The sequence below is a fragment of the Morus notabilis genome, unplaced genomic scaffold (assembly GCF_000414095.1).
Source record: "Morus notabilis unplaced genomic scaffold, ASM41409v2 Scaffold2427, whole genome shotgun sequence".
NCBI classification, from domain to species: domain Eukaryota; kingdom Viridiplantae; phylum Streptophyta; class Magnoliopsida; order Rosales; family Moraceae; genus Morus; species Morus notabilis.
Window position 1 is genome coordinate 216,117 of NW_010360029.1, and position 17,353 is coordinate 233,469.

Consider the following 17,353-nt stretch of genomic DNA (forward strand, 5'->3'; position numbering starts at 1 on the left):
GGTAAAGCAGTTCGACAGTTCCAATTGTTCTTTTAATTAATTTCATTATTTTTTACTTACTTTTCAAATATTATTGTAAAATTAATCCACTGATCAGGGTTGACTCTACCAACTAAAGGCTAATTGATAATTGGACCCTTAAAAAATCAAAAGTAGATATAGGTGCATGAATATTGAATCATAATAATATGGTTGAACCCCACAAGAAAGAGATTAGAATTATCCTTCTTCATTATATAAAAACAATTAACCAATTTTTTCCACATAGTTTCAGCTTTGCACTATTACTTTGAGTTTTTAATTTGAGTTGAAATGTGACGTTATGTGAGAGTTTTTTACTGTAATAAAAAAGTTAGATGTGACTGTTTCTGAAAGCTTTTTACTGTAACAAAACTCGAATTCTAAACTCGAATCGGCGAAATAAATGAGGCTTTAATTAACATAATGTAATTGTTACAAGAGACACACACAACATATACATATAGGAGCTAGATGTATTTAATTTGCTTGGTAAGTTCGTATTAGTTTCCTTTAAAGCGTTTTCTATGGCAATTAATGGCTTTGATTAGTGAAGCAGAAGTTTGTTGTCCACTTTTATAAAGGAAAGCAATGAGATAAAGCAGCAGCTCAAAAGGCCAATAAAGTTAATAAACGATTGTGATCTATATTAATGATCATGAGGTGAGAAAATACGTAGAGACTAATAAATTCTTTATTTTCCCCTAATAAAAAAATAAATTCTTTATTTTGTTGCTATATATATATATATAGTCTATAGGGGCTATTTGGTTTAGATTCGTTTATGTTAATTTGAATGACCAACTGGACTCAAATCACCTGTTTAATTTTTAGTATTTCAATTAGTGTCTAACTAATCACATTAGACATGTCATTTAATAATCTAAACATTAAAACAAAGAAAAAGTTAGTTAAAAAGTATTTCAAGTTTTAAAAAAAAAAAAAAAATTGATGTGACACAATTTGATTGGTTAGTTCAATCAATTATATGTATACATGCCACTTCATCCTAAGCTCGTACGGCCGGTTATCCAACTCACGATGTTAAAATTAATATAAATATATCTATCTTCTAATTTTATGCTAAGAAAAATCCATAATCTTAGAATATTCGTATGTATATTGATTTGGAACTTGTAAATAAATGAACAATATGATCATTACAACCATTTATCAGCAGTTATATATATATATATATATAGTTGAAGAAGCATATACACCGATAGACGTACCCTTGTTGCATACAGATCTAATCCATAACATTTAGGTTAACACTCTAAAACTCTCTTATGGCACCATAATTGGTACCAGCATAACATAGATGACAACTTTGATAAACTTTACTCTTATATATATGTGTGTGTATATATATATATATATGTATGTATGTATGTATCAAACGGCAACATTCATCTCCCCTATCAAAGAAATATATATGACATATATTTAGATGCCAAGTCCTAATTAAAAAAACACGTACACACATACATACACACATATAGAATATTATATAGATCACCACAGTACGTTCAATTCATGGACTCCTTCTACTATGATTCTCCGGTGATGGAGGAGTTGATCCGTCAAATTTACTTTTCCATTGATCGTCTTTGCGGCCCCCTATAGGCCGCTTCAAAAGATAGCGATCACCTGGTGTAACTGCGCCGGCGCCACTGCAAGAAATTGAAACGAAAGCTTGATTATATATATGTGTGTAGATAAGCACTACAATTAACTATAAATCCTTTCCTAGTTGCTTAATATTGTATTCATGCATGGCATATACATATACATACACACATAAATATATACATACATACATATATATATATATATATACACACACTTACCGGCTGGCAAGAGTGACGCAGATCAAACCTAAAAGAAACCAAAATAGCCTCATATCTTTCTCTTCTGGAACTAATTGCAAGGCCGTTTTATGAAGTGTACTAATACTTGAGAGAGCTTGCTATACATAAATGTGCATATATGAAGAAGATTCCAGTCTCTTTCGTCGGTTCTTTCATTTGGGACGACAGTGCATTGTAAATTATTGCGGTAATATTTTTGGTTTCATATATGATGTGTGTGGGGTCCAGTAATTTAATAATCTTTTTCCATAGACTGATCCATATTCGAGTGGATTGTCACGATATGTCAAGAGAAAATTAAGAAAAAAAAAAAAAACAAAACAAAGAAATTAATTTTGCGAATTATATGGGTCTTTAGTAATACTGATTAAGTAAAGTTTTACATAATTATCATATTTTCATCAAGTTTTATTAGATTTATTATCTTTTTAATTTCATACAGTTGATGTGATGATATCATAATATTTGTTAAGGTATTTATCTTGTTATTGTTATTATTATTGTTATCTCTAATTTGGTATCTTGCATTATTTAATATGCACCATTATCATAAGATAACTAATTTGATGGCAACTTTCGTGTTTGTTTCATGCGTTAAAGCAATTTTTTACTGCTCATTACTTTAAAATCATGGTCCATAATTCTGATTTTTAAAATTTAAATTTTTTATATGAGAAAAAAATACTAAAATAAATTAAGAACCATAATTTTAAATTACGTCAAAAGCCTCGAAACAAACGGAGTATAAAGAATAAGGAGTTTGTCTCCCCCACTTTGATAAAAGTAAACGGTAAAAAAGCAACACCTCTAAATATGTTGGACACCGGCAAAAGAAAATGACAATAGTAGAAAGAAAAGTCGCAAATTCAACGCACACAAATATAAATAAGAAAAAGGGAAAGTCTACTTGGAGTCCACTTTGGTGGATGTGATTACACGGAACATGCAAAAATCATGTGGAAATACAAAGTGATTATAATATTCTAGAGACGATTAGTGCTAGCCTCTGAGAAATAGTGATTAAAACGTTGATCTCAAATTTGTGTCTTCTCAGAATGTTGTAAACTTGATTCTCGTGATCAACGTTATCCTAGGATAATTTGTTATTCCATTATCGGTTTGTTGGTGTCTAAATAGTCTACTTATTCATTTATTTTTCTTTTCTCACTCTTGTACTTCCTTTTTTTTTTTTGCCATCCGAGCAAGGAAAAAAAATGCTTATGTTTTTGTTAATTTTTATTGAATTTATAACTTATATATATATATATACACAAACTAGAAAAATTAAACGTTCGCCAAATTTCATCTCGTATCTCTGTTTCTGTGTTAAAACAATTTTGTTATTATTTGGGGTGTTCATTTCTCAAATCCAATTAATCGATCAAACTGATCAATCGAATCTAATTCATTTTTGATAGATAACCAATCTCAATTAGATTAGATTATATGTGAATTCTTAAAAACCGATTTGAATTAAATTGAATTATAATTTTACTTTCAAGACCGCACTCAATCCAATCTAAATCGATCTAATCTCTTTATATTATATAGATATTTATATAACGAAATATTTATATTATTAGTTAAATTCTGTATTTTCTCTAACACTTCTTTTTATGTTTTTTGTTGGCAGTGTTTTTCCGTCAACTCGTGATTACCTCTCCAGAAACGACACACGTTGACACTCACGATCTAATTAAGAATTAATGCGTAAAAATAACACAAGGGAGACAACAATTTTATAGTGGTTCGGCAATAACTCTTTGCCTAATCCACTTGTGCATGCACTAGTATTTCAGTCAATTAAAAACTCTCTCCTTTTTTGTAATGAAATGGTGTCTAACCCTTTTATGGGTCATTTCTGCTTTATTTATAGGCGGTTACAAATAACTAAGCCTTCTCCGTTCCCAAGGAGGAAGCCATCTCCCATCCTCGATATTCAGGAGGGTAAGTGAGTTTTCATGATGACAATCTCAGGAAATGCGGTTGACCCCTCTCATCTGCCGCACGATCCACTGATTCCTGCAGTAACCGTTGGATTGATGCTTCCTTCCCCGAGTTGACAAGACCGCTGATGGGCTTGACTCGGCGGGATGCCTCAACGCCGTGGCTCAGCAAGGTCGAGTCTCTATCCTTGGCGCCTGTCTCCACGTGTGATCTCTCGGCGTAGAGGGAACCTTAGCCACAACCGCTCCGACCCAAGCGGCCGATTCAGAACGGGGAGTCCTCGGCGCCTAGCATCAAGAGTGTGGTCGAAGCCTCGACCATGGTGTAACATTTTTCATTATTTTTTTATTGATTTTTTAAAATTTTATCAATTTGTAACTTTATTTTCATTTATTTAAGTTGTTTATTAGATGTAATCAACTATTAAGTAATTTGAAATTTATACGCTTTTTTGGATTTATGGATATTACTTCTTGTTTCTTCTTTTCAAATACAGAATTTAAAAGGGAGTGTATTCTTAACATTTATTTTTTATATTTTTTTAACGTAAAGAATTATTTCAAATTTTAATATATTTAGTTAATTGTTGAGATACCACGTAACGATTCTAAAAATAATAGACGGAAATAGATGGAGTAAGCATTTTAATTCGTTTTCAATATATCAAGGAGAGTTTTAAATTGATTTAAAAAATTAGGGGTTACTTTGAAATATAATACAAAGTTTGGGAGTAATTATGAAAATAATCCTATATATTATTATAAATTCAACATAATATGAGCAAAGTTTTAAGTTAAGATGAAAATTTTCATTGCTCAGGTGGAAGAGGTTACAAATTAGAGGAGCGTTTAATACGGAATATTGAATTATGATCGTGTACTGTATTTTGAGCAGTATACAGTAGTGTCCTTGTCTCATTAACTTCATTAAAATATAAAAGAAGAAATATAAAAAACACAGGGGGTGTTTTGTTAAAATACCATTTTCGTCTCTCTTATTATACAAATGCTCAAAACACCATATGTGTTATGAAAGTAGACCTAGAACACCCCTTGAAGCAGTTAATTTTTGAAAATGTCATGATTATCATTCCCAATCTATATTAAATATTATTGTAGATATGATTTAACTAAAAATTTACATTTTTTTAAAAAAAATACTCAAATAAATATTCCCATCAAAGAATACTTCAAATATTTTTAGATTTTTTTTTTTCATTTTTTTAAGATTGATTTTATTTAACATTTTGATTTATTAATGTTTTAAATTGTATTCAATAAAAATTGTGAAGGGTAATTTTAGTATTTTAAAAATTTTAATTGCTTTAAAGAGTATTTTTAGGTCTATTTTTATAAATACAAATGGTGTTTTGAGTATTACCTCAGTATAAATTATAAAGTAACAGAAAAAATAAAAGTATTTCGCATAAGACTAAATAATAAGAGCCCAGCCCAACCCGCTTTCACTTGTTGACTAGTTAACAAAAAAAAAAAAAAAAAAAAAAAAAAAAGAGACAAATATCATTTTTTAAGTGGATGGGTTTAAATGTTTACACCTTATTTTTTATTAAATTTTTTTTAATTAAATAATTATATTAGTTAAAAGAATATTAATCAAAGTATTGAATAAAAATTAAGATCGATACACATTTAAACTAAGTTTAACAATTCTTAAAAAAAAAAAAAGAGAATCACTTGTCCACCACAGATTTTTTTTTTTTTTTCCCCCCTTTTAGAGCATTTATCACTATTTGTAATAAGCACCACTCCTTTCTCGTTAATCGCATATTTACTTTTCAACTTCAAAATTTAAACTAATTGCACAATACGTATAATGTTACATGTTAATTTCATATTTTTGGTTAAAAAATTAATAGTACTTATTATAAACCCGTTTTTTTTTATCTACTGTTCTATTTCCATATTCAATTAGAAAGATGGACTTAGGTATGGACTTAGGTAGATATTCCCCTCGGTCTTATTCACTTGAACAAATTTTAAGTTTTATGGGCTATTGTTGATTTAGTGGTAACTCTTTCTTTTAGAGGTATTTATGGATTGAATTATACGAATTAAGGGTCAATTCACAATACAATTCATTACTTCATATTAAAAAAATCTCAATTTTTGAGCTCTCCAATCCAATCCGAAACAATGAATTCTTCGGTATGGGTCATGCGGACTCGCAGATTAGACTCGTGTTTTGAGATTTTAAAAAATTTAGAAAAAATAGAGAATTTATCATTGAGAGTGCGTGAGTCTGGACCTTTACCCTTTACTCTTAATAAATATCATTTTGTTAGTGTAATTATTTGACTAAAAAAATTATGAATTAAGAATAAAAAGTAAAAGTCCTGACTCATGCACTTTTAAAAAATATTTATCAAGATTACCCTTAAATTTAAGACTCTTATAAACTCTTTTTATTTACTACTCTCATAAAATTAATAATAAATTAAGAAATAAACACAAACATAACATAACATAAACTAATTCAACAAAATCTAATTCATTACAACATAATTAAAAATCAATTTTACAATAAACTAAAATGTGAGATTCAAATCCATCATAACAAACAAACTTCAATGAAACTCAAAGTAAACTCTTTATCATTCATCACATTACATAATATACATATATCATGCATCTAAAAAAAATAGATATTATACGTATTATTTATAAATATATAAAAAAAATATAATACATATAATTCGGATTTGCGAATTATACAAATTGAAATGCTCAATCCGTAATCCAATTCGTACTCTTCAGATTAGAACAATCTCAATCCGCTACCAATACATTTTCTCAACCCAATCTAATTCACCTAATCGAATTAAGCAGATTAAACGGATCGAAAGATTCGATGAACACACCTACTTTCTTTCCCCTTCTTTTTTTCAAGTGAAAAAGCTTTTCCATTGTGCCATCTTTTCTTTGGATGATCAGCAGAAAAAGTTGAAAAGCTCTATTCTAGTTGTGACTTTGACAGGACTCATTGGAAGGCTCTGGATTTTCCTTGCAGAAATGGAATTTATGAAGCTAGCTTTTTAAGCTCTTGTGCTGCTAAAAAGGACCAAAGAACCTTTTTAAGCACATTATACATACCCATTTGGTTAAAAGTAAACTTTTGTTATTTTGCTTATAGGAGAACCAAAAAAAATCAAATCAAGTTGAAATATGGGAAGTGAAATAAAGTTCTGTGGCCTACTTTTTAAACTTAGAAGCTTCGAATAATGCACCAAAAAAAAAATTTGGTGTACTATGTCTTTGAAATCCTGACTTTATGAAACATGATCATGATGTGAGGGCAACACATTATAAAGTCAAACGGAACAAAACCAAAGTTTTTGGTTATTAAGCTTCTAAGGCAGTTTTGAACTTGAATTTTGGGTGGAAATTGACATCTGGGTTGATCTTTAATTGCCATCATTCGGAATATAATGCGCTCATAAAGTTGCTAAAAAGGAGAGATCAAGAAGGGTTACATTATTCTCTTGATCATCGTCAACCTGCAAGAGTTGCATTTCCAATAGGGACCAAATTATTCTCTTTTTTTATGGCAATGGGAATGTCAAAATAGATAGCAATGGAATTTAGGAATTTTGAGTTGTTGGATTCGGCAACATATCAATACACACTACACAATTAGTGAGTGCCTAGAATGATTCAAATATCAATGGACCAAATAATGCCACACCAAACAAGTTAATGTCTAAAAGAGTGAAATGACACTTGAATGGCAATTTGATATCCTTGAGCATGCTTTTCCTAGTTTAAAATTAGCATTAAAACTCTAATTTGTTATTTTTTTCCATAAGTTAATTAATTGTTTTACAAGTACATTCTATTTTGAGCTTGATTGAGAAAAATATAACATTTTTCCAAATAGTGCTGGTGTCCACATAGATGCCTGAAACATGAGGGGAAAAAAAAAATGGTGGTACCCTCTGAACTGATTCAGTGCAAGTTGCTTGAGACCAAAATGCAATGGTGGTGGCACAAGACTGAATATGATTAGCACTTTTTGACCTTCCATAGCTGTTGACGGTGTTTTTCTGACAACTCGTGAATATCTCCCAAAAACACTCGCGGGAACACACTCAAGATTCGGTTAAAGATTAAGACTGAAAGATAATGTAAAGGAGACAACAATTTTATAGTGGTTCGGCAATAATTCTTTGCCTAATCCACTTGTGCATGCACTCTTGTTTCAACCGGTTACAAGCTCTCTTTCTTTCGTAATGAAATGGTGTCTAACCATTTTTCTGGGTTTTATTGGTCCTATTTATAGGCCTTTACATGTGAATGTGTATTCTCCGTTCCCAAGGAGGAAGCCATCCTCTGTCCTCGGTAAGCGTGAAAGTAGGTGGGTTTTCATGATGACTGTCCCGGGGAATGCGGCTGATCCTTCCTATCTGCCGCCTGACCCTCTTACTTTTGCAGTAGCAGTTGAATCAGCACTCCCCTCCTCGAGTTGACAAGACAGCTGGTAGAGAGAAACGACAGTGATACCCTGGCGCCGTGGCCTCCAAACGCTGAGTCATCGCGCCCGGCGCCCCTTCCCACGCATGGTTTCTCGGCGTAGATAGTGACGTTCCCTCAGCGCCAGCGACCGATCCTCTGCGAGCAGTCCTCGGCGTCTGTCATTCAAGAGGGTGGCCGATCTCTCGACCATAGTGTAACAATAGCCATTTCCATTTTTGCCCCTCCTAAATTTGCAAACAACATATCGCGGTCCGAGTCGTCGCAACGAAAACGACATCGTTTAATTAGCAGGATATGAAGATTGGAGATTCAAAGGATATGTTTGCAACTTTCTAATTGCAAGAATATATTCTGCAACTTATGTGTCCATGCAATGGATGAGGCAAATACATGAGCCAACGAGAACTAGCCACTCACCCGTTTTGTTTCCTTCTTCGGCTATAAATAGATGTTTGGTAATGGAGTATCGGCATCCAAAAACGACAGGGAAATCTCGAAGAGGAGGAAGAGTAAGTCTTGTATGAAGATGAAGAGCCGTGTTTGGTAGCCAAGGATGACTTGCCTAAATCTTGGACAGGGATTTTGGAAATCAATGCTCAGAAAGAGCCACTGCTTTTTTAGTCTTTTCGGAGCCCTTTTGAACTGGCTTTTGGGCAAGTTCCTTTGGCTATTCTGACTGGCTCTTGTCTCTCATGCCAGACTTTCATCTCTTCTTCCGTTACCGGTCATCTCATGAGATTTTCAATTTTTTTGTAATTCGCATTAGCACAGCCATATACTTGAGGTAGTACTTATATCATTTTTCCTTCTTTGAATTAGTATGATTTTGGTCCCGTTCATTTCGCCGATTCGAGTTCAGAATTCAAATTTTTCTATAGTAAAAAGCTCTCAGAAACAGTCACATCGAACTTTTTTATTACAGTAAAAAACTCTCACATAAAGTCAAATCTCAACTTAAATTAAAAACTCAAATCAGCGAACCAAACGGATTTTACACCTTAAAGTGGTGTCACGGTGTGGATGTACTATTAAAAAATGCATGCTTCCACTATTTTTATTCATTCTCTAGTACATTATTTTATTTTATCGAGTACCTTATTTTTTATGACATTGTTGAGTATTTTGTGGCGTATAATATTTTACGTGTAATTGATTATGTTTTTACTTTCAATAGTGTTGTTATGTAAAATGTCTAATAAATTCGATCTTCTCGTGGATGAAGATGACTAGTGTACTATTTGGCCCTAAGTTTATAACTACAAACAATGGCAGAGCCAGATGTGGGCATATACTAATTTTTTTTGTCTTAAACTAATAAAAAGTGTGAAGTTCAGTGGAGGTGTAAAAAACTGCATTTTAACGAAACAAAATGAGAAACTCACAAATTTTTAAAAGCTATTTTAAAAAATAAAAAAAATAAAAAACTCAGTAGGATAGATACCAACATAAATATCTCCGAGTAATGATATGAAAGCATACCAAAATTGGCAAAACCTTCTGCAAGACCATTTACTTTCCTTATCCACTTTTTACCTTTTTAAGAAATGCCCTTATAAATGTACTTACACATATAAATATCGGTATATTGTAAGGAGTCTTTGTCTAGTTTTCAGGGTCCCGTTCACTTCGCTGATTTGAGTTTAAAATTTAAGTTTTTTTACAGTAAAAAGCTCTCACAAACAATCACATCTAACTTTTTTACTACAGTAAAAAGCTCTCACATAAAGTCACATCTCAACTCAAATTCTAAACTCGAATCAGCGAAGTGAACGGGGCCAAATTATTAATTATAGGTCTAGATAGTATCTGATAGATTAGCATCTATGCAATCCAATTGTATCTGACAAAAAAAAACACTGATCAACCAAAGATTAAAAAAAAAAGAATTAAAAAACATAAAAAAGGAAAAATTAATTGGATTTCATGTTCGGCCTACATGGGTCGGATAGTAGGAACTCAAATGCGATTTAAATTTAGAATTTAAATTTTATTATGGTAAATTTTTTTTAAAAAGAGTCATATTTAATTTTTTTATTATAATAAAAATTTTTAATATAAAATTACATCATAATTTAAATTAAAAATTTAAATTAACGAATTAAACGATTCTTAATTACAGAAAAATTAGTATATCACGTGCTCTTGACACGTACGACAAGTAGCTCGCCAACAGGATAGGAGAACGAATGAATGAATATGTCAATTGTCAAATTATTCAAATCTTAAGTCAAATAAGAAGAAAATAGAAAAAGAAAATATAAACCAAATGCTCACAATAAAAATAAAAATAAAAATAAAAATAAAAAACCTGAAAAGAAAGTCTTGGTCAATCTCCGTCTTTCTCTTGGAGAGATCAATCTCTTTGGATTCTCTCCTCTCTCATCAGTTTTTTTTTTTTTTTTTACTTTTCTTTATTATAATTCCGAAAATCTCCTTGAGATCGCAAGCCTCTTCTTTGGGATCAGATCCAAAAGCCGCCATTGTTGGAAGCTCCGAGCTCGGAATTCCCAGAGGCGAAGATGATTACGATCCCGTATTTGACCGCTTTGACCACCTACTTTAGCTACGGATTGCTCTTCGCCTTTGGCCAATTCCGTGACTTCTTCAGGAAAATTATCGATTGGTGGAATTCCAGCAATCTCCAGGTCCCTTTCCGATAATTATTTACATATATATGTATGAGTGTGTATTTATGTAATGTTTTTTCATGTATTTACCGCTTGTTTCTTGTTTCGATCTTTTCGAGCTTGAAAATAATGAAGAATGTTGTTGAATTAGGGTTACGCGCCGATCTGTTTGGGACTTGAGGATTTCTACATTCGTCGTTTGTATCTGCGCATTCAGGTATGAAAATTTTTTGTTTTGCTGCTTATAATTCTTTAAAGTTGAAATGATTTTGAGGTTTTGAATCCAAAATGACGTAATTGGAGCTCAATTATGTAAAATTAACTACTTCTGGGTTGTAGGTTAACTGATTAAGCTTAATTCAAGGTTTATTAAAGCATAAAGTTTTGGAGATTATTAGTGTTATGAATACTTTATGAATTATCGAAAACTTGTGTAATTAACTTTAAAAAAAAAAAAGACATAATGTCACAAAAATATGGATAAAGTTGTAGATCTTTACTTCCTTATCAAGACATATCATAAAACTAATGCTTGATGTATTATAGGTGAAGCATTCTATTCTACTTAATAATATTGCAAAAAATAAACCAATAGTAGACATTATTGTGCTTCCTATAATGCAATTCCTAATGTCTTTTCTTCTCTAGGACTGTTTTGGACGACCAATAGCAAGTGCTCCTGATGCTTGGTTTGATGTGGTTGAGCGCTACTCTAATGACAATAATAAGACGCTAAAGTAAGTAGGGTTGTATGGTGAAATCCGTTTGTTAAGCCGGTTCTCTTCTATCATTTTCTTTTTCTGTTTATTCTTGTCCTCAGAGTCTTTGGTGTTCTGTGGATTACTCTGATTAAGTGCCTCTTGTGCAGACGGACCTCTAAGAAAAGTAGGTGCCTTAACTTGGGATCATACAACTATCTGGGTTTTGCTGCATCTGATGAATATTGCACACCTCGTGTTATTGAGTCACTGAAGAGGTTTTCGCCAAGTACTTGTAGCACTCGTGTTGATGGAGGTATGCGGAGCTCTTGCAAGATTAATAATCTTTGTTATGAGATTTATGGATCTGTAACAATTCGACTCTGCTACCAGGAAATACAACAATTCACAAAGAACTAGAGGAATGTGTGGCAAACTTCGTTGGAAAACCTGCTGCCATAGTATTTGGCATGGGTTATGTGACAAATTCTGCCATCCTTCCTGTCCTTATAGGGAAGGTATGTACATAAATTTGTATTAGAGGATTCTTGTTTTCTATTCCTCAATGTATGAATTGCTTTTGTTTATGGCACTGTAGGGTGGGTTGATTATTAGTGACTCATTGAACCATAACTCAATTGTCAATGGTGCTCGAGGATCAGGAGCTACAATTCGAGTGTTCCAACATAACAGTAAGTACTATTGGTAACCATACTCCATGCATAATGTATTCCTTGAACTTTCTTATGTAGTATGCTGTTTTTATGTCTTTCTTTTAGCACCATCACATCTGGAGAAAGTTTTAAGAGAGCAAATTGCTGAAGGACAACCCAGGACGCGTAGACCGTGGAAGAAGATCATTGTTATCGTTGAGGGGATATACAGTATGGAGGGAGAGCTCTGTAAACTTCCAGAGATTGTTGTAATATGCAAGAAATACAGGGTAATGCACTTCTTAGATTTTTATTTTTGAGCTGTAAACACTACATTTCATGAATCATCAATTTGATCTTTTTCAATTCAACTGCTAAATATCAAACTCATATTTCGAGAGGAAAAGAAAAAGATCCTAAAATATCTATACCTTTGTTATTAGGCATATGTTTACTTGGATGAGGCTCACAGTATTGGAGCAGTTGGAAAAACAGGCAGAGGTGTCTGTGAATTATTAGGAGTTGATACTGCTGATGTAGATATCATGATGGGAACTTTTACAAAATCATTTGGCTCCTGCGGTGGTTATATAGCTGGATCGAAGGTTTGTTTGAGGCACAACGTTAATTTATTCTTGAGTTAATGGCATGCCCTTAGATGCTACATCAAACCTCAATATCTGTGGCATGCTTTGTCCCAGGCATTAATTTGTCAGTTGTTTTTGTACTTCTGAAAGTGATAGTCTATTTTCCATTTATTGTTAAGCATTATGACCAACCATCTATGTAGTCTTTTATATCATGATCATGTCGTTGCTATCTAGGACAGATCAAGCGTCTCATCGACATGGATTTTCATATTTAGTAGCTGTTTTTGCTTTTCATTTTCAGGAGCTTGTAGAGTATTTGAAGTACACCTGCCCAGCCCATCTATATGCAACGTCAATATCACCTCCAGCTGCCCAACAAATCATATCCTCTATTAAGGTCATTCTTGGAGAGGACGGCACTAGTAGAGGTACGAAAAAATCCTCTTTGCATTTTAACTTCTTTTATTGCACTGCTTGATTTGTGTCCGTTACCTTCTTTCCAAGAAACTTCTATTTTTAAAAATTACATTACGAGCCATTTCTTCCCAATTTTAGGGGCCCAAAAACTTGCACGGATTGGTGAAAACAGTAACTTCTTCAGGTCAGAACTGCAGAAAATGGGTTTTGAGGTTCTTGGAGATAACGATTCTCCCGTAATGCCTATAATGCTTTACAATCCGGCAAAGATTCCTGCTTTTTCAAGAGAATGTCTCAAGAAAAATGTGAGTTTTATTTTTTATTTTTTTATTTTTTTATTTCTATTACGTCTAGCTTTTGGGTTTATAACTAGTTATTCCCATCAAAACTTGCTATTATTACAGGTAGCTGTAGTGACGGTTGCCTTTCCAGCTACCCCTCTACTTTTGGCTAGAGCACGTATTTGCATCTCTGCCTCTCATTCCAAGGAAGACCTCCTCAGAGCTCTGGAGGTACATTTCCTACTTGAGTATTAATATTTATACTTTCAAGATCCACCTCTTCCAATCTGTCTAAAAGTGTAAGTGTGTGTGTGTGTGTATATATATATATATTGGCTGAACCTGGTAAAATTAAATGCCTTTGGAACTGCATGCGTGATATTATAATGTTTGTGTCGAAGAATCATTACGGGCCCGTTTTGCATACGGGTTCAAACTAGGGTTCTTGATTATGACTTTTGAAATTCAAAATTTTTTTTCCGAGAAAACCTCTGTAGTAGAACTAAAACTATGGGTTTACAGTGCAACAAAACCCATATACTAAACACACACTACATTAGTCTGGTCGAGTCAAGCAAAACTAGTCTCTGATTTTGATTGGCTTGCATGCAACTGTACCACAATATTCGGAAATAGAGAGTTCTTTGCCTATCCCATCTGCGTGACTGGGGTTTTTTTTTTGGGCAGGTTATCAGTGAAGTTGGGGACCTGGTAGGAATAAAATATTTCCCTGCTGAGCCGAAGAAGCATCAGGACTCAGGAGGAGAGCCCCATCAAAGTGGGATGAAATAATTCCTAGTTGTTCAGTGAAACTGACTCTCTAGGGATTTATAACTCTTGTAACCAACTAAATTGAAGTTCTCAGCAAAAAGAAAAAGAAAAAGAAAAACAGTTGGTGGCTTCTAGGGGTTTTCTTTGTATGTCGGGGAAATTTTTTGGCCATCCAGTTATGATCGTTCCATTCTTTGTATCTACGACACTCGTAGAGTATCCCATTATTATAACATCTATGTTAATGTGATAGTTGAAATTAGCTTTACACAATCACCTCCTCTTATTACTTCAAAAAAATCCGCAAAATATGCACTGAAAAAATGAACTTTGTTAAAAATATTCTTTGCATCGACATTTCTCAATCGTTCTTGGATTTCAACGTCAGCTGCATCTGACGATTCCTCCTGTTCTCACTATTGGTTCTGTCATCGATGGTGTTCCTAAGGTTCGATCCGCCATTCGCGAGCCAGATCTTGGTCCCGTTAGCCGATCTCGTTGGTTCACCAAAGGGGCCATTCATGATTTGGGCTAGGGTTCGTCTCATCTCATGAGCGAAGAGGGCGATGACATGATGAGAAGCGCTACTATCAAGAAGCCATGATGGTGTATTTCTGTGATTAGCTTTGAATTTTTGAATTCTTACCACTGTTCTTTCCGCTGTAATTTTTAGTACTAGCCGAATGCGGCACTTTGTAAGTTTAATCCCGCTCAAAACACACTAAATTAACCTCCAAAAAGACAAAAAATAAAAACATTTAAAAAATAAAAAGAAAAAAAGAAAAAAAAAGAGAGAAAAAAAGAAGAAGGAAGAAGAGCTCTCATGTGACACGTGACATTCTTGAGAGAAATAGCACTTGGCTCTTTTAATAGTTAATTAATAGATTATTATATATAGATTATAGATTAGATTAAAAGGTTATAACGACTACATATAATTGCTCATACTCAGATAAGACTATTTAAAAGCTAATATAATGACTAAAACATTAGTTTTTATCGGAAATTACAATGTAAAGGCGGTATTAATAAAAATGAAAAAAAAAAGAGTAAGTACACATTTGAAAGAAATTATTTTAGGGCAATTTTTAAAAATGCCCCTTGAAATGGAGTCTTCTTTTTTTTTTTACTCCTTAACATTAGCCCATATATTTGTACCTTTTAGATTAGAATTAGTTAAGAAATAAAATTTTTTTTAAAAAGTACTTTTAATAAGTTAGGTTTTTAAAGAGGTAGAATCTGTAACTAGTATCATTACATGGAATTACATGACCAAGCTTAACCAGTTTTTAACCACTTTTTCATATGGTTTTAATAGAAATTTTAACAAAATGGGTCAACTTGAACTAGCTTAAAATTTAAATAGTAAAGTGGGAGTGTTTAAATTCCAGGGTATGAGAATTGACCCACAGTTCAAAGGCTTTTTTTTTTTTTTATTTCTTGAGAGCTTTCGGATATTTTACGTTTTGAAGTTAAAGATTTAACCAATAAAAGAGATGAAATGTCAACTTCTTGAACTTCTTAAAATAAGTTTAATCTCCTACAAAGAAAATATGATCTAATGCAACTAAGAAGGTCTGATCAAAATATTAGTACAAATGTATTTTCCAAAATGTTATTTTGTATGGGGTAGTGTGGTATGTTTGCTCATGGAAAAAGACAAAATACCTTAATTAGATCAATTTTTGAAAGCCATTTTTTTTTGTGAGCCAAAATTTTGTTTTCCTTAAACTATTTAAGGGTAAAAAAACCTAGATTTAAAGAAGTAATTTGCCCATTTTCATGGGTAAATGAACTCTCATATATGTGAGCGTGCCTAGTATTGCGAACCGTGTCTGACATAGAATTATGTCACATGACACGGGTTCTCATCTAGCCTGATTCTACAAACTAAATATTGGTTTGACAGATTATGATCTATAATTGCACAAAGAGAAAGAAATAACATTTAAAAAAATGTTAAAAATTGAAATGTATTCTCCTGTATTGCAAATAATATTATATTGAACACTTATCAAAACTCGAGAGATAAATAAAATCAGGTCTCAAAATTTTATCAAAAAGAAACGGAGAGAAAGAAAATAGTTTATAATGGATAAAAACAGAGTACCAATGGTAATCTTCTGAGTTCAATAAAGTCAATGATGACTCACTTGCCAAAAATAACAAAGTTTCTAGCACTAATGGAGGTAATGACAATATGAAAAAGGAGCAACCAGATTACTACTCCAAACAGACAAAAAATCCCGTGATATATGCAAAGCCGTTGGAAACAAACATGGCAATTTGTTATGCCATTTCAAAAGGATTACCTATTAAATAAAAATCATTTTCTAGGAGTTATTTAGCATATTACCATTGCCTTTTATTGTACAAATATACATGTCCATACATCTTGCTGGACAATGAAAAAGAGTGAATAAATTCATTTTTCTATTCATTACTTTTTCTCATTCCTTCTCTATATTCCCTTTACAATAAAATTCTTTATGGTATCAGAGCCAATGGCAAGCCTTACTTCTGAGATCAATTCCCATGCTGAACCCAAACTCACAATACAAATCTTTCATCAATGTGCTAGTCTTGTTTCTGTCAAATTAAGTTCCTCTAACTTTCTTGTTTAGAAATCACAGGTCTTGCCCTTGATTAAAAGTCTTGGGATAGCCCACCATCTTACAAATGATGAACCAGCCAAAGAAATCATCGGAGATGATGGAAAGAAAGTTTCAAATTCACAATACATACAATGGCTCCTCAATGATGGATTACTTGTTTCATGGCTTCTAGGCATCATGACCGAAGACATACTCAGCATGATCATAGGGAGTGAAACATCAAAGCAAATATGGAGTAGTTTGGAAGAGCACTTACTTCCCAATACCATAGAACACGAAGAGAATTTGAAGGATTCCTTGGCTTGCTTGAAGAAAGGATCCTTATCCATTTCAGAATATATTAGAAAATTCAAAGTTATATGTGACACCCTTGCT

General features: G+C 32.7%; 1 protein-coding gene across 1 annotated transcript; it reads left to right on the forward strand.

Moving 5' to 3' along the window:
* The first annotated feature begins 10,650 nt into the window (after nucleotides 1-10,650).
* LOC21392194 (long chain base biosynthesis protein 2a) lies at nucleotides 10,651-14,656 on the forward strand. Its single transcript, XM_024164015.1, has 12 exons — nucleotides 10,651-10,971; nucleotides 11,105-11,170; nucleotides 11,602-11,690; nucleotides 11,822-11,967; nucleotides 12,045-12,169; nucleotides 12,250-12,343; nucleotides 12,431-12,594; nucleotides 12,748-12,909; nucleotides 13,196-13,322; nucleotides 13,450-13,616; nucleotides 13,716-13,823; nucleotides 14,280-14,656. The coding sequence occupies exons 1-12, from the start codon at nucleotides 10,846-10,848 to the stop codon at nucleotides 14,382-14,384; spliced, it is 1,479 nt and encodes a 492-aa protein (XP_024019783.1). The 5' UTR covers nucleotides 10,651-10,845; the 3' UTR covers nucleotides 14,385-14,656.
* The last annotated feature ends 2,697 nt before the right edge of the window (nucleotides 14,657-17,353 follow it).

What these genes read in the sequence shown, in the direction of transcription:
- LOC21392194 (XM_024164015.1), top strand. Translation starts at nt 10,846, where the DNA reads ATGATTACGATCCCGTATTTGACCGCTTTGACCACCTACTTTAGCTAC. An exon ending in TCGAGTGTTCCAACATAACA is followed by an intron (nt 12,344 to 12,430) that starts GTAAGTACTATT and finishes TCTTTCTTTTAG; the next exon opens with CACCATCACATCTGGAGAAA. An exon ending in GAGAATGTCTCAAGAAAAAT is followed by an intron (nt 13,617 to 13,715) that starts GTGAGTTTTATT and finishes CTATTATTACAG; the next exon opens with GTAGCTGTAGTGACGGTTGC.